The following is a 22,728-nucleotide window of genomic DNA, read 5'->3' as shown; positions in this document are numbered from 1 at the left end:
CATAAAGTAATTAATAAACCTTGCTGTTATTGTTACCTTGAAAGAGTGAGTTGAGGAAGGAAAAATTGGGAGAGGGGGATTTTACTAATTTTACATGTTTTGTATTGTCTGAATTTTTTACATGTATTACTTTTACATTAAAACTAGAGAGAAAACTATTTGCTCTTGGGGCAAGATCTGGGAAACTGTATTCACACTGAAGTATTACACAACAATACTTGACACTTTTCTTCAGATATGGAAGAATTCCCAGTGTGGGCAAAAGAGTAACTCCAGTACCGTCTTGGACAGAGGGCTTTTCCCAGGGTCTGTCAGAGCAGTTTTGGAGACGTGGTTATTAGTTCTCACCTTGACATACACATCCATGCTTTTGATTGTGTTTCTTCTTTTGTGTTCTTGGGTGTGTGTGTGTGTATGGGAAGGGGTATGTGTGTATATATATATATACACAGACATGTCGTTTTAAGCGTTTAGGTGATTATCTTCTTTCAAGAAAGCTTGGAAAATTTAAGGAAGAAATGGAAAGAATAACTGGAAGTGATTGTTGCTTAGCTACGCAAACAAAGCTTTCTTTTTCCCCCTTCCTCTCACACTTACCTTAGCAAGTAAGAACCACCCGGCTAATTGTTGAAAAGAGGTATTCCCGTGACCATACCCCATGAGGTTCTAAATAATTTATCGCATTAGAGTGACTACTACAAGGACTCTAAAGAAAAAATATTGCCTATACTATATAAGTTGTTTTGGTTCTGTGAGCTGTAGTTATTCAGAATTATTATATGTCTTTATAATGCTGGTGTGTTAAAGTTTATTGAAGCTCATTAAAAATGTGGAAAGGGTGCCCGTTTGAAAACTAAATGTCATGGTCTTTTTTCCTTCAGAATGATGGACTTACGTATAAACATTACTTAAATCATGTCTTAATTATGTGGAAATTTGGTTAAATTGGTTGATTCTTTCTAAAGTCAGTGTGGAATTAATAGGAAATGCATGGGCCTAATTGACAATTTGAAAATACCTTCATTGTGTTAAACTTGATGATGCATTTCTATTTTATTAGGAGAGATGAACTCTTTTCTTAAATTGCAATGCTTTAAAGATTTGAAGCCCTTGTTCTACATAAGCAGCGTCATGTCATATAAACTCATTACAATTGGAGAAGATGTTTGATGTAGTGGTTAAGAACACAGAATATGGAACCAGACTCCTAGGGTTCAGATCCCCACCCTGCCACTTCCTAGATGTGTGGTCTTGGACAAGATACTTACCTTCCCTGTGCCTCGGTTTCCGCTTCTGTAGAACAGGGATATAAGCAGTAGGCGGTAGGTAGATCCTGTGGTCATGGGGCTGCTAAAAGGTTTTTGGAAGAATTGGCGAGTTGCTCTCCGTAAAACGCCCGTGCGCATAGCTAAGCATTTAATGAGCATGGCTACTGTTACTTGCCTTTTTGTCCACCTGGTATCTAGGAAGTGCTGTGTGTGTGCATGTTATCAAAGAAATTAGCTGCTTACATTTTACAGTCTAAAACTATTACTGAACACCAAAGTTTTAAGTACTTCTTAAAATTTCTTTGTACTAAGGTGTGAAAACCAGCTTTTGTACTAATTGGTTTTGATTATTTGTTTCTTGTTTGTATTACAGTTACAAACTATAATACTGTGGTAGAAACAAATTCAGATTCAGACGATGAAGACAAACTCCACATTGTGGAAGAAGAAAGTATCACGGATGCAGCAGATTGTGAAGGTGGCGCCCCAGAGGACGGCCTGCCGACAGACCAGGCAGTGCTGCCTGGGAGCAGCGCAAGGGAAGGGAACGTGAAGAGCTGCTGGGAAGACGATGGTGAGTTCCGTTTTTCTGGTAATGTTCTATTCTCTGGATTTTTTTTTTTAACATCTTTATTGGAGTATAATTGCTTTACAATGGTGTGTTAGTTTCTGCTTTATAACAAAGTGAATCAGTTATACATATACATATGTTCCATATCTCTTCCATCTTCTTTTAAAAAATATATTAATTGAAACGATAAATTGGATGAAAAGTTTGAAATGAACTGCAATTTATTTGCTGTTAATCAGTAGAACGTCTCCTTCTACTTACCAAAAAGTACATTCTAAAGTCAGTGTGGAATTAATAGGAAATGCATGGGCCTAATTGACAATTTGAAAATACCTTCATTGTGTTAAACTTGATGATGCATTGCTATTTTATTAGGAGAGATGAAAGTTATTTTGACCATAACTTGCATGTAATATATTGATCCATATAATATATTGAATTTTGGTAGTTTTTTAAAAACCAGAATCAAGCTTTCCCTATACTGTTGATGTAATTGAACCTATCTTTAATTTCATACTGTGACCTCAAATGAAGAATCTACTTAGAAACCAACAAAGTATATTTTGGTATAGTAACATTATAAGATAATTCAGTGTGCAAAAATCCCAAATGCAGGTAAATCATGGGAATATTGTTAGTGTTTGTAAGCATCTCCCTCCCTCTCTCTCCCTTTTTTCTCTCTCTCTCTCTGTCTCTCTCTCTCTCTCTCTCTCTCTCTCTCTGTCTCTCTCTCTCTCCCTCCCTCCCTCTCTCTCCCTCCCTCTCCGTCCCTCCCTCCCTCTCTCTCCCTCCCTCCCTCCCTCTCTCTCCCTTCCTCCCTCTCTCTCCCTCCCTCCCTCTCTCTCCCTCCCTCCCTCCCTCTCTCTCCCTCCCTCCCTCCCTGTCTCTCCCTCCCTCCCTCTCCCTCTCTCTCTCTCTCCCTCCCTCCCTCTCTCTGTCTCTCTCTCATGGTTCTTTCACTTGCTTTAAATTTCTCCCCGAGTGAACCCTTTACAAAAGTAAAGCATGGTTGAGTGGAAGGAGCAGTGAAAGCAAGGAGCCCCCACTAGTGCCCTTGCAGTGAGCGAGCATTGTGTCTAACCTTCCTCCCCATCTGTCAGATGAAGGTGCTTTTTCTTCCAGCTCTAAAATGTCTCCTTTCTACTTTTCCCAATAAACTATTTAGCCTGTCTTGTGAGAGTTTAAGCAACAGTGGGATAAAAAGAGAAGGATGTGGACGTGGCAGCTGTTGTGAATTAGAGGGATCGGGGGAGGGTCAGGCTCGGGGCATCAACCGAGGCAGAGAGGAGCAGGTGAAGGGACCAAGTTCAAGGTCAGGCAAAGAGAAGCTGCCCAGCAAGATTCAAATTCAGGGAAATCATCTCAACAGGATATCAAAACTCAGGCTAGACAGTCAGGGGAAATGGGTCAGGTATGCAGGCCCAAGAATCTGGGTGACCAAATGTGGAAGCTGAGATAAGAGTCCAAAGAGTAGGCACAGGGTGACAGGAGTTAACAAATTTTATAGCTAACAGAGGACCTCTGGAATCACGTAATCAGCCCCTTGTTTTACGGCGTTACTCATCTGTCCATTCAGCAGCTCTGCAGGAATGGGGTTGCAAACTGGAGTAAGACTGTCTCTGTGTGAAAAGTGCTTACAGTTTAATGTGGGAGAGGGAAGTAAGTCACAAAGTCATTATAGTTCGATGTAGGTGTAAATTTAAGAGTTATGTGGAAACACGAGGAAGGAACACCTACACCTGAGAGAGGAGAAGTCCTAGAAGGATTTCCGAGTGAAACAGTGCTGGGCTTGAGTCACAAAGGACCAGTAGAGGTTCAGCAGGCAGAGGAGAGGCACAGGAGGTGGTTTTGCAGCAGAAGGCGCGACATACATTGGAACCACAAAGATTTGAACAAATGGGGTTGGCAGAAAATGAGCTCAGAGAAGTAAACAAGGGAAACACTATGAAGGGCATCATGTGCTAAGTCAAGGAATTTGAACTTTATCCTGGAAGCTATGAGAATAACAGCACTGATATGTACTTTAGAAATAAGTCTGGTAGCAATATGGAAAAAGAATCCTGGGAACAGGTGTGTCTAGAGGCAGGAGGTAGTGTCCTCAGTAAAGAGGCTTAATAGTTCAGGCAGTGATGAGAGTTTTGGAACTAAAGAAGTGGGCCTTGGGATGGGAATAAAAGGGAGAGAGTTGACAGAAACGTAGGGGGTAAAATATATTAAATTTGGTTGATTCCATGTAATTCTGTGTAATTGAGAAAGAAAGGCTGACATAACTCCCAGGTTTCTGGAAAGTAGAGCCCAGAGAAGTTAACTTGCTTATTCATTATCACAGTTGGTTAACAGCAGGGCTGATAACCTGTTAAATTGTAATACTGAGCTCAGAAATTGGGGGAGCAGCTGTTTCTTAAGTATTTACTGTTGGTAGCCAGAACTGATCCATTGGTGTCATTGATATGAAGTCTTAATACAGAAGCAAGAAGGAAATGATTTGTCTGGAAAAGGGGGAGATCAAGAGAATGAGATAGAGGTAAAAAGAAAGATGAAAAAATCAATGAAGAGGTTCTGTTTCTGGAAATACATTCGGATAGATTATTTGGACCAGTGTTCTCACTGAAAATAACTAATGATATTAAATTTTTAAATAAAGAAAGAAATCTTCTTGAAAGATTTAAAGAGCTAACTAGATAGTAAGACATTAACAGATTATATATCTAAGTGGATACAGGAAGCCATAGAGGTCAGCAGAGCACAGCATAGAAGACTCTTTGGCCTCGAGGACATTTGCCTCACAAGGGTAACCTATGATGTGGTTTTCAGGCCTCTGAGAAGAAACAAAGCCTTGGACCACCAAAGAGTTAGTAGCAGATCCTCCCCTAGTATGGACTACATCCTGACCATGATGAACTAAAAGCAAACCCTCTACCACCCCTACCATCCTCAGGACTTAGCAAACAAAATTGCCTTGACTAGGGATTGGGGGAATGGAGGATTGTCTCTGAGAAACAGTAACCACAAGCTGTCATGCATTGATTTATAGCTCAGATTCACATCACTGGGCAGCCTGATAAAGTTCAAGCCATAATTGAGTCCAAAGTGGACCTGCTGCCCTACCCATAGACACCAAGCAGAAGCAAAGCCAGATCTTTTGGAGGAGCATACCTTCATCGTAGCACTACAGAAGTTTCCCAGATAATTCAGCAAGAGGACAGAAATGTGAGTGAGAACTACCAGAAACAAAAGGAAGCAGAAACTGACCCATAAGGACTTTAACTACCTGATACAGATTATAAAATGACTGTCATGTTTAAAGAAAACACATGCAAACTTGAAATTACCTGCTGTGGTAGAATAAAATACAGTAGAATCAACAGATTTTAAGAACCAAATATAACTGCTAAAAATTAAAAGAATAGAATAATAGAAATTCAAATTCAAAGGATAGGTTTAACATTAAAGTAAACAGAGCTGAAGAAAGAATTAATGAATTGGAATATAGGGGGAAATTTATACTAAATGTAACTCAGAGAGACAGACAGAAAAATCCTGATAAGAGACATGAAGGATAGAATAGAAGTTTCTTCTACTCTTAATTCTAGGAGAAGAGAGAACAGGGAAGCAGCAGTATTTGAAGAGATAATGGCTTAGATTTTCTTCAGTCTTGATGAAGGACACCAGACCACAGATTCAAGAAGTTCAGTGGATCTCAAGAAGGATAAATAAATCTATCCCCAGTCACATTATGGTGAAATTACAGATTATCCAAGACAAAAATAAAACTCTTAAAAGTAAACCCCCCAAATTCAGATTATGTTTGAGAGGGTGGCGGTTGGACCGACAGCTGAATTCTCTGTAAAAACAGTGGAAGCCAGACATAGTGAAAAGATGCCCACCAATACAGAATTCTGTACTTCACAAGATATCTTTTAAGAAAGGAGGTGATGATTTCAGACAACTTTCAGGCAATGAAAACAGAAAATGTGTTCTCAGTAGACCCTTATTTAGGCGTGAAGAGAGAAATCCTTGTTAGAGGTCTGAGGTGTAAGAAGAGCAGAGAAAATGACAAGTACATGGTAAAGATAGATAAACAAATAGTATTTCCCGGGCTTCCCTGGTGGCGCAGTGGTTGAGAGTCCACCTGCTGATGCAGGGGACACAGGTTCGTGCCCTGGTCCGGGAAGATCCCACATGCCGCAGAGCGGCTGGGCCCGTGAGCCATGGCCGCTGAGCCTGCGCGTCCAGAGCCTGTTCTCCGCAACAGGAGAGGCCACAACAGTGAGACGCCCACGTACGGCCAAAAAAAAAAAGTATTTCGCATGAAAATACTCACCAAAAAAACGGGTGTAGCTAAATTTATTTCAGATGATGTTGACTTGAAGGTTAAAAGCATTATTATGGATAACAGGATCATTTTATAATGGTGAAAGATTAAATTCACTGATCAGATATTATTTTAAATGTGTTTGTACCTAATAACAAGGCCTCAAAAATATATGAAGAAAAAATAGACAATCTACAAAGAGAAAAAGACAAATATACAGTCATTGCTGAGGATTTAACATACCTTGGTTAGTCATTGATGGAATAATCACACAAAACCAATGAGGATACGGAAGATTTGAAAAGATATACGGACAGTGTACTTAGTAATTGCAAAATAAGTATTTTTTCAAGCTATTTGGAATATTTGTAAAAATTGAACATATACGGGGTCATAAAGCAAATCTCAACAAATTTCAAAGGATAAAATCATACAGAGCATGTTCCTTGAACACAATACAATTAAGCTATGAAATAAGATACATAGAATATTATGTTTGGGAGTTTTAAGGAATACACTTGAATGTATGTTCATGGATCAATAAAGAGATCATAATGAAAATGAAATATTTTGAACTGAATGGTAAAAATATTCTATATCAGAATTTGTAGGATGTGGTTAAAGCAGTTTCTAGAGGAAAATTTAGAGCTTTAAGTACATATTTTAGGAAAGTTTCTGGCTAAAAGTTAATGAACTAATAAGCATCTATCTTAAGAAATTAGAAAAAGAACAGCAAACTGAGTTGTTTGAAAGTAAAAGAAAAGAAAACAAAATAAGTACAGTTAACTCTTGAACAATGTGAGGGTCAGGGTGCCGACCCTCCTTGCAGCCTAGTCAGCCCTCCGTGCTTGCAGTTCTCCCCCAACCACGTGTGTGGTCCCCGCCATGTGTACTGTCCCCCCTCCATGCCTGCAGTCCCTCAGCGCATGCAGGTCCCCCCCGTTCGTGCAGTTCCTCATCCATGGATTCAGTCCACTGCAAATAGCTTAGTGTTGTAGTATTTACTACTGAAAAATGTCAGCGTGTAAGTGGACCTGTGCGGTTCAAACCTGTGTTGTTCAAGGATCAACTGTAATATAAAATTGAAAATAAACCTACAGGGGACTTCCCTGGCAGTTCAGTGGTTAAGAGTTTGCCTTCCAATGCCGGGGGTGCAGGTTCGATCCCTGGTTCGGGGAGCTAAGGATCCCACATGCCTTGCGGCCAAAAAACCAAAGCATAAAACAGAAGCAATATTGTAACAAATTCAATAAAGACTTTAAAAATGGTCCACGTCAAAAAAAAGTTTTTTTTGAAAAAAAATAAACCTACAGTACAAAAAATCAACATAAGCAAAACTTTATTCTTCGAAAACATTAATATTTACAAACCTTTGATGAGATTGATCAAGGAAAAAATAAAATATAAATAGCTAAAGTCAAGAATGAAAGAGTGGACATAACTACAGATACTACAGACATTAACAAGTTTACAGGGGAAATGTGGGACAGGATATTAGAAATTCTTAGCCAAAACTGGCTCAGGAAGAATTGGAAAACAGGAATAGTTCTATAACCTCACCACAAAGGAGTGGTGAAGATATGGAGCAGCTGAGACTCGTAGGATTGCAAATGCTGTGCCACCCGGGGAGGCAGCTTGGCAGTTTATTATAAAGTTAAGTATACACTTAGCATATGACCCAGCAATCCCACTCCTGGGTATTTTCCCTAGGAAAACTTGTACACTGATGTTAGAAGCTCTATTCATAAGTTCCCAAAATTGGAAGCAACCCATTGTCCTTCAACAGGTGAAAGTGTAAGGAAACTGTAGTACACCCATGAAATGGAATACTGCTCAGTGATGAAAAGGGACAGGCTACTGGTCCAAGCAACAACTTGGATGAATCTCAAAGGCCTTACGCTAAATGAAAGAAGCCAATCTCAAAAGGTTGTATACTGTTTGGGTCCACGTACCTTACATTTTCAAAAGGACAGACTGTATGCTGGGTAACAAATCAGTAGTTGCCACGGGCTAAAGGGTAAGTGTGACCATGAAGGGATAGACAGCACCAGGGGGTGTCGGGGATAACAGGACTGCTCCGTGTCCTGTTTGTGGTGGTGGTCACATGAGTCTACATGTGTTAAAGTTCATAGAACTGTACACCAAAAGAAAAAACAGTAAATTTTTCTACATGATAATTTGATATGTGTACATATGTATATATAGAGAGAAATTTTTTCCTCCTCTACAAAGAAAACTGGCCCAAATGACATCACTGGTAAATTCTTCTAAATATTCAAGGAGATAATAATTAGAATTTTAGACAGTGCTTCCAAAGACTAGTGTAAGAGAGAAGATTCCCCAACTCTTTAAATGAGGCTAATCTTGATACCAAACCAGATAAGTATAAGAAAGGAAAGTTACAGACTTGCTCAGAACACAGACACGGAAATCCCAAACAAGATATTAGCGATACAGTATACATGCATGTACGTGTATGAAATGCAAGGTCAGAATAACATTTAAAACAATTTAGGGACTTCCCTGGTGGTCCTGTGGTTAAGACTTCACCTTCCAATGCAGGGGGTGCAGGTTCCATCCCTGGTCAGGGAGCTAAGAGCCTACATGCCTTGTGGCCAAAAAACCAAAAAATATAAAACAGAAGCAATACTGTAACAAACTCAATAAAGACTTTAAAAATGGTCCACATCAAAAAAATATCTTTACAAAAATCAAAATTTAAAAATACCACTTTAACCCAGACTTAAGGAGAACACTCGAAATTCACTTCAACAGACACAGAAAAAAAGTGTTTATTAAAACTCAGTACCTGTGAATGGATATAATAAAAACTAATGAATTAGGTACTTCCTTGATCGAAGGAAGTATGTCTATGTAAAATCTGTCACAGACATCATGCTTAACGACAGAATGATGAGAACATTTCCTTGGTGATTAGGACGTTTACCGCTCTCCTCAGCCTTCTTCTGGAGGTGCTGCCCGCAGAGTAAGACAGAACAGACACAGAAAGATAGCAGTTAGGAAGGAAAGAACACCTCTCACTATCTACAGATAGTACAACTGTGGATATAAAAAAGAGTCTACAGATAAATTATTAGTACTAGTAAGAGAGTTTGACAAATTTGCTGACTACAAATGATATACTGAATTTAAAGTCATCCTTATACGTCAGCAAGAGTTAAAAAATGAAAATAGATGTGGAAGAGCACACGAACAAATTATAAGCCCTTATCAGAGGCATTAGCAAGTACCTCAGCGCATGGAGCAGTGTATCATGTCCATGGGTCAGAAGACTCCATCTTCTTTTGCCTACACTCCAGACTTTATTTGGATCTCACGGGTTTTCCCACTCATGTCCTCCTGTTCCAGGGTCCAGTCCAGGGCACACATTGCATTTGGTTTGGTCTCCTTAGTCTCCTCCGGTCTGTGACGGTTTCTCATCTTTCCTTGTTTCTCGTGACCTGACAGTTTGAGGAGTACTGGTCAGGTACTTGCAGAACATCCTTCAATTTGGGTTTGTCTTGATATTTTTCCATAATTAGACTGAGGGTGTGGGATTTTTCAGAGAATAACGTGGTAAAGTCTTTTTTTATTCGAGTATAGTTGATTTACAATGTTGTGTTACTTTTGGGTGTGCAGCAAAGTGAATCAGTTATACATCTACATATGTCCATTCTTTTTTTTTTTTGAATTCTTTTCCCATATAGGCCATTATGGAGTATTGAGTAGAGTCTCCCAGTCCCCTGTGCTACACAGCAGGTCCTTATTAGTTATCTATTTTACATTTAGTAGTGTGTCTGTGTCCCGGAATCACTGTGATTTTTAACCTGGCGTCTGAGGAGCCTGGCCAGCAGGCTCGTGGGCAGAGGGAGGGAGGGAGGGAGGGATCCGCAGACATGAAGCCAGAGAGGCAGTGAGATGCCAGAGCACTGAGAGGTCTTAGAAGCTACTGGACACACTCGTACTCTTGTTAAAATGAGGAGACATTAGAAGAATTTGAATGGAGACGTGGTGTGGTTTGATTTTCATTTCACAAGGAGCACTCTGGCTGCTGTATTGAGAATAAACCCTAGAGGTCAGGGGTAGGGACACAAAGACCGGCACAGAGTTATTACAATACTCCAGGGCAGTGACTTGAACCAGGACAGTAGAAGTAAAGGTGGTGAGGGGTACCAAATTCTGGTTATACTTCGAAAGTAGAGTCACTAGGGTTTATTGATGGATTATATCAGGATTGTGAGAGGAAGAGGGGTTTAAGATGATCCCATGGATTCTTCCATTTTACAGTTAGGTTTGGAGGGAGCTGATTATGACACATTTATTACTCGTAATCTTGTTGGAACCAGTCCCACTTGTATCTGTTTTTGAGTCTGATTCTGTCTTTTGTCCTGTCCATTTCCCTCTGTCATCCAGAAGTGTGATGAGTAGGGCCAATGACACACCTAGTGGCACTAGCTTTCTTCTGTTGTCATCACTCTCTAAACCACCACTTTTTAAATAAACTTATTCAACCATTTTTTAATCCATCCATGTCTTCAAAAATAAATATCATATGAGATCATGCCTCCTAGTAGTACTTTAAAAAATGGATATGAGGCCAGTTTATATGACTTTTTTTCTTTGAACCCATTCCGAATGCTAGTGGTCAATGTTTTCTTTTTCTTCTTAAGTGCAGACAACATAGTACCTTTATAATCTATTCTAGAAAACATTCTCAGGATGGAAGTTAAATATCTCTGATCTGTAGTTTACAAAAGAAAGTCAAAGGTAGACTATGCAAATTGAATGACTTTGTCCATATCTCCTAATCTCCACTGTTACTCACAGATCATAACCAGTGATCAGGTCAGTGATTTATCTTCAAAGTCTTCTATATTTTCTGAAGATAATTTTGTATGAGCCAGGAGACCAAGAGTTCCCGTACAGTGACGTATCTATCATGAGTTTGATTCTCTTTTGCTTCTTGAACTTCATACTTTCTGGAAGAGAAGATCAAAACTAATTCTTTTAGTTCCTGGCTGCCTGTGGGATTTGAATCCAGACTCTGCAACATGACAGACCAGGGCCGGTACGGCCCAGCTCCACCATGTCTTCCCAGGCTTGGAGTGGTACCACGCCCTGTGTCCAGCCCGTTCCTCTAAGCTTCCGTATCCTGTCCCCTCTCCTGGGCGTCCTTCTGTCCTGTCTGTCTCCTCCTCTGTGAAACATTGTCTGACCCCCGCAGACACAGTAAGTGTCAGCAAAGCTGCGTCTGTCTGTCACTCTCCCACATCGTGCTGTGACTGACTGACCACTCTGTTCCACCAAACACTCCTGAGGCCACACACTGTATCATATTGACCTCTGTCTGTGACCATTAACGCCTAGTACGTATTAGATGCTTAAGAAATCTCCTGCAAGTGAGTGAATGAGTTAAGACGTAAGACGTTTTCCTTCTTTTATTTTTAATCTTCATCAGTTATACCATCAGTTTCAAGAAAATGTTTTTCCCTTCCTTGCTTTCCTTAACATTTTGAGAGCTTTAGTTCTTCTTCATTTTTTATCTTCCTGACACTATTTGGACCTTATGTTGCCTAAACTCCTGTATTCATCCTTGGTTATGTGACATTCTTTCTGCTCTTTGTAAATTTACTTTTGAAATCTGAGCAACCTGGAAGCTCCATCTGGGTGGCACTTTGCTTTCTTTCTTTTCTTAAACTTTTCTTATATAAAATATGAATAGAGATTAAGGCGTTTTCTTGGCTGGCCCATGTATAAGGCATCTAGGAAGTAGTAAAATAAGATAATCACTTAATCCTTTATCAACTGTTTTAAAAAGAACTGTAGAGACTTCTGGTAAGACGGAATAGATATACTTTTCCCTGTTTCTTCTGCTAAGTGCAGCCAAAACCTGTGGATACTACATGTAAACAAGAAGACTCTGGAAGGTAGGTGGAGGGAAGAAGGCAGGCTCGTTGCCTCAGGTCCTGAGGAACAACCCAGCAGTGAGTCCCCTGGGCTTTCTCTCAGCCATGTGTCCCTCGTGGATCAGAACCTCAACACCTGGTAAGCAGGCGGCTTGTGGACACTACCTGCTCTAGTCCAGCCACGGGAAGACGGCAGCCCCACTGCCCACCCTCACCAGCAGAGGCTAGTGGGGAGCCCAGCCTTCCACACTCACTGAAAGGAACCTCCCCCCATGGTGATGTCAGAGACCAAGTAGGGAGCTGGGACTTGGGTCCCCACTCAGCAGCAGTGACCATGGAAACACTGTGGAAACTACGTGGGAGCCTGGCCTTCCATCCCATCGCCCGCAGTGGTGACAGGCATCTGACCCGCTCGTGCTAGGAAGCCTGGTGGAGACTGAAGGCGTCCACCCCCGCCCGCAGGGCCAGCGGAAGCCACGTGGAGCGGAGCGCGGTGATGAGGCGCCTCGCCCTTCTCAGCCCGAGCGGGATCAGGAGAGCCTGGCCGGGGCCTGGACCCCACCCGCTCAGCCGGAAAGAGCAGCGCCTCTCCCCAGGTGCAGAACAGAGGCTGAGGGAGGAGCCCGCACCTCCCCCGCCACGGCCCAGGATGGGAGCGTGCCCGCCTCCCCACGGGAGATCCTGGGTCTCCGTCTCCCTACAGAATAGCTGAATATCTAGGTTCATTCAAAACTCATTTGTCACACTGAGAGCCAGGAAAGTTTCAACTGAAGTAGAAAAGACAGTCAACAGACACCAGCACTGAGGTGACAAAGGTGCTAGAATTACCTGACGTGGGCGGTCACGTGATAAAAGTGCTTCAATTCCCAATTGTGAGCATGCTTCAAGCTAAAAGATAGTCTTCACAAAGAAACAGAAAATACGAGGAAGCACCAGGCGGAAAGTTTAGAACTGAGAAATACAGTAACTGAAACTCAGAACCTCAGCACGCAGACTCTGTAGCCGCGTGGAAGGATGGGAGGAGAATCAGCGAGGTTGCAGCTGGAACAGGAGAGTCGTCCAGCGTGAACGACAGAAGGAGACAGACCGCAAAAAGAACAGAGCCTAAGCAACTCCTTTGGATCTGCTGTGCCTGTCATCAGAATTCCAGGAGAGAAGTACGAGGAAGGGCCTGAAAAAGTATTCAGAGAATTAATGGCTGAAATTTTCCAAAATGTGGCAGAGGACACGCACCCACACCCCAAACAGGATAAATCCAAAGAAACCCAGGCCAAGATGCATCGTAGGCTATTAACTCCAGAAAGCTAAAGCCAAAGAAAGAATCCTGAAGGTAGAGAGGAGACGCCTTTACCTTTAGGGGAAAACAGTTTAAGTGACAGACTGCTCATAGGAAACCATGGAGCCAGCCAGAAACAGGGCACCTCAGCTGCTGAAGAGAAGAATTGTCAGCCTGGAGCTCTGTATCCTGAAAAGAGATCCTTCAAGGATGCGGAAGAAATCAGGACACTTTCAAATGAAGAAACACGAAGAGGGTTTGTCCCCAGCACACCTACGCTAAGTGAATGGCTAAAAGCAGCTCTCTGAACAGAAAGGAAGTGATAGAAGAGAAATCTTGGGACATCAGGAAGGAAGAAAGCGCAATGGCAAGAGTGAACGTATGACTACATGCAGTAGAATATCCTCTTCTGGATTTTCCAATTACGTGTGATGACAAAGCAAACAACATGAGTGTGGGTAGGAAAAATTAATGAGACAGAGTACATATCAATACTTTCTAATTTGTATTGTGTACAAGCTACCTCAAGTTCTGTTTGACCAAATCTTATGGTAAATTTGATACTCAAATCATAGGGTATTGAGAATTACACATTAATTCCTACCTGAACATAACTATTTTCATTTGAGCCATTATTGTTCAAGATGCATTGTTTAGAGAACATATGTTAAAGAGACACTGAAAACTACTTCAAACTCCTCTGAAGAAAAAACCCTCAATTTGGAGATACATTCCTTTCATAAATAAACTATATTTCTAAACCAGCATAAAGGGCTAATTTCTAGGCTTTACCGTAACTAATTAAATAAGTAAATAAAGGTTTATGTGTGTCACACCATGTTCAAAACAATCTTGCCTGACCAAGTAGAACAAACCAATAAACATAAAGCCGTTCTTTTGACAAATAGTTTTGACCAAAGTGAAGAAACAGTATCAGCCGCTGAAAGCCTCCAGTCTGGATAACTCTGGCCTTCCACCACATAAAGATACCCTTTCCCACTGCTGGAGTTTAGGATTTCATCTGTGGAAAGGGGCGCAGCAGGTTTGCAACACTGCCCAGCAGTGCAAGGCCACCAAGACTTTGTGCTGGAATATTGGTTCAGAATAAATAAATTAATTTAACTTCATGACGTTCCAGGTTAGTAACGGTTACTGGTTTATTCAGTTGGCTACCATTGAGGCCCTTAATCATGCCTTCAAATGAAAGTTCATGTAATGAGGCCTCGGGTCCAGAGCACTTCTACCCTTGAACTGTTTCATGGCTCCTCAAGGCGGTCCTTGTGGCTGAATTTGAAAAATTATCTGTCGAATTGGACCTGGTTGACCAAACCAGCCTGATCCTGGAGCAGAAGCAGAACACGTGAGTTACGGCCAGTGGAGCTCACTCCCAGAGGCAGACAGTCCCCCTGCCTGGTCACCGTTTCTCTCAGGAGGCCCAGCTCCACTGCTGGTCTGTGTTCTTTACTTTTTTGGTGCATCCTGTTAATAAACTGCTACCCAGTGTGACAAAACAAACAACAAAAACAAGGAAGGAAAGCCACAGGAGCCGCACCATCTACGCCAATTGTTACTTTAAAGACTTTTAAGAAAAAGGGGAAACAGTAAAGAAGAAAGCAGTCAGTGACATTTAGCTGTGCCAGAGACCAGCACATGAAACTGATACACCGCTGCAGCAGAGTGCAAATCAAGAGTCTAAATATATTGGAAAATATATGCTATCGAGATGTTAATTATGCAGTAAGCTCCTTTAAAAATCTCTTCTTATCTGGGAGTGAAATCTCAAGTTCTTAGATTATAGAGAAGACGCAATAGTTTCATCGTAGATACTAAATTAACTAGGACATGTTCACTTCTAAAAATGAAATTTCTAGATTCTTTAAGCCCTGTTGTTTTAAAATACTATAAACGACATTTTTTTTGTAGGGAAGATAGTGTAACCTGGCAGTGTTCCAACATGTTGTACTTATCTGACAAGAGTTTCTTGTGGTTCAGACAAAAATTCTCCTGCTTGTGTCAGTTAAACGTTCTTAAATGTATACACTCTTAACTTTTGGGACACCTGTTTTATAGGCCCCTCATTTTTTTAGCTTTTAAAAAGTATATGAAACTAATCCAATAGTATAAAATATTGTTTAATAGATTGGCTATTTCTTAATGCTTTAAAATTGCTGAGTTTAACAAGTGATCCCAAGTAGTAGCGACTTAACCATTTTTCTGCTTGAAGTTTTTTAAACTCTGTAGAAATGTACGTGTTTACAAAAATGCCAGGTCAGTGAAAACTTCTCTAAAATAAAAACATCTAAAATTCTGATCTTGTAGTCCATAGCAATAAGGCTCTCTTGAATACAAGTTGTAATAAAATAAGTAATCTGTGCAAACAGTGCATCAATCACTATATAACGCATTATCGAGCCAAATTATCCTCATGTCTCAAGATTCAGCCTGACCTACTCTTTGGAAACTTTTCAGCCAAGGATGGTGTGTGATGTGGACAAAGCTGCCCCGCGGCTCCGTGCCGTCACTGTACTCTGTGCCTCTCGAGCGCCTCTTTTGCGTCTGTAAAATGAAAAGACTGGGCCAGATGACCACGGAGGTACTTCTTAGCTCTGCTTATAAGGGGATCCCACTCCATTTGCGCTAATATGCAACCGTAGTATATAAGTGCCTCTAAATACCTAAGTGTTAAGAGACAGCCCTGGCGGAGGAGCCTGGGCTGTGCCCACAGTGTGAGCCTCAGCCGTGCCCTCTGCCCTCCTGCAAATCCCGGCCAAACACAGGAGCTGCCTGGAGAGCAGTGTGTGCAGCTCCTTTGTCATCAGCTCTACTGCGCGTGTTCCAAGTACTGCTTTCCAAGTTACTTAGGTTCTTTCTTGTCTTCCCCGCCCCCTTCAGTGTGTGATGTCATTCATTTATAATACAGTTAGGTTCCTTTGTTGATGTTTGTATTTCATTTTTTATTCTGTCTGCTGAGTGATTTATTTTGGGGGGGTGGAGCGGGGAACAGGGACATTGTCGTGGCTGTAAAGGTGTACTGTGCAGAAAGATACACTCAGACAAGTGTCACACTTCCCCCCCCAGTCCCTGTTTTCCCTCTAGTTAATAAAAATGCTACTCACAGAGGTATGCATTATTTTGAAACTATTTTATACGTAAAGTGTACACTGGAATTGAACAAATAAGTTTGTTGAGGATGGTGAGACCCAGATTTCTCACTGTCAGAAAGAAGTTACAAACAAGGGGAAGAAAGGAGGCTAGAATAAACGCTGTGGTGTCCGATTGGAATCAGAGGTACCAGAGTGAACTCATGGTTCTTTATGTCTATAAAGATAAATACAAAATTATACATGGGTATATGCAGGTGTTAGGGTACATACATGTATCTCCCAGCTCTGTCTGCTGAGGAGGCGTGGAAGCAGTGAGAGGCAGCAGCAGTGAGTGTATCCAGTGCGCAGACCTGGGACTCGCCTGCCATCTCCTGTAGAATGACTGTACCCAGGCTCCTTGCATGAATGACTGATTGTAGAACTGAGGGGGGGAAATATGAGGTAAGCCTGGAACATAAGTAAGAAAGTGCTAAAAAGTTTATGAAGGCATATCAAGGGACACAAGAGCTACCTGGAAGGAGCTCCCCATGGCCAAATCTGGAACAGTTTCGGCAGCAAAATAATGATGATAGTATTGGATTATAATCTATAAAATAAAATACCCATTCATCCATATTGATATAAATACTTAATACATGGGGGAGAAGGGAAAGCTCCTCCTTACAGTGTAATTCCAGTTGTAAATTAAGTAATTAGGGGAATGGAAAAGCGCCATTTGGCAAACACTTTGGTAATAATTGTTGCAGGCAAGAACCATCAATGGACGCTAAAATTAGTGGGTACAAGTAAAATGAGAAAAGCGTGTATCTGCATAATCGCAAAGTATTTCCCCACCAGACAATTATAAAGAAAGGCATAATAACTAGTATAAAGAAACGTGACAGCATCTTAACCAGGTGATCAAGGTTACTGTCACCAGTAGTAGCACACGCTGACACCACACACCACTGGTGAGAGGCACTAACAAAGGCACATCGCTTCAGAGACGGTTTCGCTCAAAATGTATTTCCTCAATCCAATCATTAGAAAACGTCAGAGAAATCAGATTGAGGGCATCTTACAAAATAAGTGACCAGTACTCTTCAAAATTGTCAGTGTCAGTGTCATAAAAAACAAAGACTTGTCGGAGACCGACTGGATTGTCAAATTTTGGAGGAGACGAGGAGACATGACAACTGAATGCACTGTGGGATCCAGAATTGATTTCTGAACCAGAAAAGAAAAGGACGTTAAGGGGGGAGACTGGAGAAAGTCAAATAAGATCTGTACGTGAGTTATAGTATGGCATTAATGTTATTATAATGGTGGTCGTAATAGTATGGTGATTATGTGAGAAACTGGTTGAAAGGTATACAGGAACTCAGTGCTATTTTTCTTTTCTATAAGCCTAAAATTATTTTAAATCAAAAAGGTTTTTTTTTAGAAAATAAAAAATATTTTAATATGCCTATACATATCATATTCTAACTGTAGAAAATCAAAAGCAAGGTAAAATTTTGAAAAAAAATCAGAGGAGAAAAATACTTTATATACAGAAGAACAAGAATTAAAAATTACAGCCAACTTCTCGTCAGAAACCAAACCAACAAGAAGAAAATGAATGAAATATTTTTTTAACATCTTTATTGGAGTATAATTGCTTTACAATGGTGTGTTGGTTTCTGCTTTATAACAAAGTGAATCAGTTATACATATACATATGTTCCCATATCTCTTCCCTCTTGCGTCTCCCTCCCTCCCACCCTCCCTATCCCACCCCTCTAGGTGGTCACAAAGCACCGAGCTGATCTCTCTGTGCTATGCAGCTGCTTCCCATTAGCTATCTACCTTACGTTTGTTAGTGTGTACATGTCCATGCCTCTCTCTCGCTTTGTCACAGCTTACCCTTCCCCCTCCCCATATCCTCAAGTCTATTCTCTAGTAGGTCTGTGTCTTTATTCCTGTCTTACCCCAAGGTTCTTCATGACATTTTTTTTTCTTAAATTCCACATACATGTGTTAGCATACGGTATTTGTCTTTTTCTTTCTGACTGACTTCACTCTGTATGACAGACTCTAGGTCTATCCACCTCATTACAAATAGCTCAGTTTCGTTTCTTTTTATGGCTGAGTAATATTCCATTGTATATATGTGCCACATCTTCTTTATCCATTCATCGGATGATGGACACTTAGGTTGTTTCCATCTCCGGGCTATTGTAAATAGAGCTGCAATGAACATTTTGGTACATGACTCTTGTTGAATTTTGGTTTTCTCAGGGTATATGCCCAGTAGTGGGATTGCTGGGTCATATGGTAGTTCTATTTGTAGTTTTTTAAGGAACCTCCATACTGTTCTCCGTAGTGGCTGTACCAATTCCCATTCCCACCAGCAGTGCAAGAGTGTTCCCTTTTCTCCACACTCTCTCCAGCAGTTATTGTTTCTAGATTTTTTGGTGATGGCCATTCTGACTGGTGTGAGATGATATCTCATTGTAGTTTTGATTTGCATTTCTTTAATGATTAATGATGTTGAGCATTCTTTCATGTGTTTGTTGGCAGTCTGTATATCTTCTTTGGAGAAATGTCTATTTAGGTCTTCTGCCCATTTTTGGATTGGGTTGTTTGTTTTTTTGTTATTGAGCTGTATGAGCTGCTTATAAATTTTGGAGATTAATCTTTTGTCAGTTGCTTCATTTGCAAATATTTTCTCCCATTCTGAGGGTTGTCTTTTGGTCTTGTTTATGGTTTCCTTTGCTGTGCAAAAGCTTTGAAGTTTCATTAGGTCCCATTTGTTTATGTTTGTTTTTCTTTCCATTCCTCTAGGAGGTGGGTCAGAAAGGATCTTGCTGTGACTTATGTCATAGAGTGTTCTGCCTGTGTTTTCCTCTAAGAGTTCGATAGTTTCTGACCTTACATTTAGGTCTTTAATCCATCAAAAAGGTTTTTTTTAATCCTGGTCAAAATGAAGCAAAACCCCCTTTTCTTTGAGTTTCATTAGTATATCTGAAAAAAAAAGTTGGAGTTTTCAAAAAGATTTTTCTCAATAAACAATAATAGAACAAAAGGAGGAACACTGAAACATAGTAATAATTCAGCTTACAGAGTGCATGTGCTGTCGAATCTCTGGCCAGATCTCTGGCCTTCATCCCTGCCTTAGCCTGTCTGATAGAATGTCTGATGTCCCGTCCCTGAAGGCCTCGGGCACGGCCGTCACTGTCCTCCCGGTCTGCTCCAGGTTGCCGGCAGCCTTATCCCAGAGCTGGTCTCCATACCTGGAACTTTGGGGGCAAGGATGAGTCAGGCTCATTCTGCCTTTCATCCGGGCTTTTGTATTCGGGTCTAGTTTGGGTTTGGAGAGATACGCATCTTTTCTGAAAAACACTGGAGGGCTGGGAAGGCTGGCACAATCATGAACATTCACCTGTAAAGCCAACTTCCACACATCAGCACAGAGAACTAACACCGGGTGGATGCACCTGTACAGGCCTGCTGCTGACTGCTTTCCCAAACATCATTTTCTTTAATTTTTATAACAACTCTGTGAGATAGTGTATTAGCTCCATTTTACAAGTAAGGAAACTGAGCCTCAGAAAGGTTAAGTATCTTGTTAAGATGAAACATTAAATATGGAAAGCCAAGATTTAAATCCAAATCTATTTGACTGAAAAGTATGCTATTTTCTTTTCCTTATAGACCAACAGAAAAATATATATATACGTTGAATATAACATCATTATGTGACATACATGTATAGAGGAACAGGATGTAATTTCATCATAGGACACATCCATAGAGATCCTTCTGTGGCGCTTCTGTCAGCACTGAACTCTTCTCTGTTTCATGCTCCCCTTTCTAATTGACTTAATGACCTCCAAATCTTAATTTTATTTTAAATTTCTATCTTTATGTTTCCTTCATATATCTGTTTGTATTTCATTTTTATATTTTAAATATAAAATATAAAATTCTTCTCATAGGCAAGTTAAATTTGCCTTCTCATAGGCAAGTTAAATTTTAAATATAAAATATAAAATTCTTCTCATAGGCAAGCCTTCTTCTCATAGGCAAGTTACATTGAGTTGGCCAGAGCGTTCGGTTTTTTCCATAAGATGGCTCTAGTAGTGCATAGTTGTCTTTAACTTCATTCGAAACAATTTTGTTAGATTGTATTGTGACAGCTGTCATATCAGCATGCATTTTTAAAAAAACTTACCAAAATTGGTGAAGTTTTGTGTAGCCATTTTAATATTGAAGATGGAAGAAAAAAGCAACATTTTCTGCATATTATGCTTTATTATATGCAACTGAAATGCAAAAACAGATTTGTACGGTGTACGGAGAAGGTGCTGTGAGCGACCGAACGCGTCAGAAGTGGTTTGCAGAGTTTCATGCTGGAGATTTCTCGCTGGACGGTGCTCCAGGGTAGCCCGGTTGAAATTGATAGCGATCAAATGGAAACAGTAATTGAGAACGGTCAGCGTTACACCACGCAGGAGATAGCCGACATACTCAAAATATCCAAATGAAGCGCTGAAGATCATTTGCGTCAGCTTGGTTATGTGAATTGCTCTGATGTTTGGATTCCACGTTAAGTTAAGCGGGAAAAAAACCTTCTTGACCATATTTCTGCATGTGATTCTCTACTGAAACATGATGAAAACGTTACGTTTTTAAAACAAATTGTGACGGGCAATGGAAAGTGGATTCTGTACAACAGTGTGGAATGGAAGAGATCATGGGGCAAGCGAAATGAACCACCACCAACCACACCGAAGACCGGTCTTCATCCAAAGAAGGTGATGTGTGTATGGTGGGATTGGAAGGGAGTCCTCTATTTTGAGCTCCTTCCAGAAAACCAAATGATTAATTCCAACAAGTACTGCTCCCAATTAGACCAACTGAAAGCAGCACTCGACAAAAAGTGTCCAGAATTAGTCAACAGAAGACGCACAATCTTCCATGAGGATAATGCAAGACCGCATGTTTCTTTGATTACCAGGCAAAAACTGTTACAGCTTGACTGGGAAGTTCTGATTCATCCACCAGATTCACCAGACATTGCACCTTCAGGTTTCCATTTATTTCGGTCTTCACAAAATTCTCTTAATGGAAAAAATTTCAATTCCCCGGAAGACCGTAAAAGGCACCTGGAACAGTTCTTTGCTCAAGAGAAAGTTCTGGGAAGATGGAATTATGAAGTTGTCTGAAAAATGGCAGAAGGTAGTGGAACAAAAAGGTGACTATGTTGTTCAACAAAGTTCTTGGTGAAAATGAAAAGTGTGTCTTTTATTTTTACTTAAAATCTGAAGGAACCTTTTGGCCCACCCTCTAGACTATAAACATTCCCATGGCCTCCAGCAAGGCCAGGGCCTAGTAATTGCTAGATGATTCTTGGTTTTCAGGCCTATGGTATCTGATATCGAACCCTACATCACAATCTTCTTCTTGGCTAGCCAGCAGATAGATGTTGCCCTCTTTCTTCTCCTTGCTCTAAGGCTATTTAACTGCTTGGCTGGTTTTCTGTTGCTGCCGTAACAAATCGCCAGCAACTCAGTGGCTTAACCAACACAGGTGTATGGCTTCACAGCGCTGTTGGCTGTACGCCCGTGGCAGACCTCACTGGGCTAAAACCTGAGTGTTGACAGAGCTGCGTATTTTTCTGGAGATCCTAGGAGAGGATCAATTTCCTCACTCATTTGGAGATTGGTGGAATCAGTTCCTTTTGGTTGTAGGACCAAGGACCCCACAGGACAGTTCCATCAGCAAAGAACTCCTCACTGTACCCTTTTTAGTCACACCTTCCTCCTACTGCAAACCCTGGCGGCCACGGCCTCTTCTCCGTCACTGTGGTTTTGGTTTTTTGAGAAGGTCATATAGATGAAATCACAGCATAACACATTTTGTGTCTGGCTTCCTGCATGCTGCATGCCTTTGAGATCCATTCATCCTGTTGCAAGGATAAGTACTGTGCTCTTCGTTGGAGAGTAGTGTTCCATTGTATGGACGCACCACAGTTTATCCGTTCACCCACTGAAGGACATTTGGCTGTTCCCCGTTTGTGGGGATCATTAATAAAGCTGTAAACACTGGTGTATGTGTGGGGTTTTGTGAACAGTTTTCATTTCTCTAAGGCTAACTTGTAGTGGTATTGTTGAATAAAATGTTAAGTGTACGTTTAATGTCTTAAGAAAATGTCAAAGTGCTTTCCAGAGTGGCTGTTACCCCGCCAGTAATGCAGGAAGATGGTTTCTGCACATCCTCACCACTGCTTGGTTTTATCGGTTATTTTTTACTTCAGCCATTGTA

The 22,728-nt window shown here is 40.9% G+C and overlaps 1 protein-coding gene across 2 annotated transcripts in view; it reads left to right on the top strand.

Annotated features, from left to right (window-relative positions):
* The window catches only part of ZEB1 (zinc finger E-box binding homeobox 1), a 194,141-nt gene that overhangs the window by 114,060 nt on the left and 57,353 nt on the right, over window positions 1-22,728 (top strand). For both annotated transcript variants that reach the window (XM_079912317.1, XM_079912316.1), the window contains exon 2: window positions 1,642-1,842. In XM_079912317.1, the coding sequence (XP_079768443.1) occupies window positions 1,642-1,842 (201 nt within the window). The remainder of the gene's footprint in view (window positions 1-1,641; window positions 1,843-22,728) is intronic.

This window comes from Stenella coeruleoalba (genome assembly GCF_951394435.1).
Source record: "Stenella coeruleoalba genome assembly, chromosome: 2".
Classification (NCBI taxonomy): domain Eukaryota; kingdom Metazoa; phylum Chordata; class Mammalia; order Artiodactyla; family Delphinidae; genus Stenella; species Stenella coeruleoalba.
The sequence above is the reverse complement of the archived record's forward strand: the minus strand, read 5'-3'. Positions and strand labels throughout refer to the sequence as shown.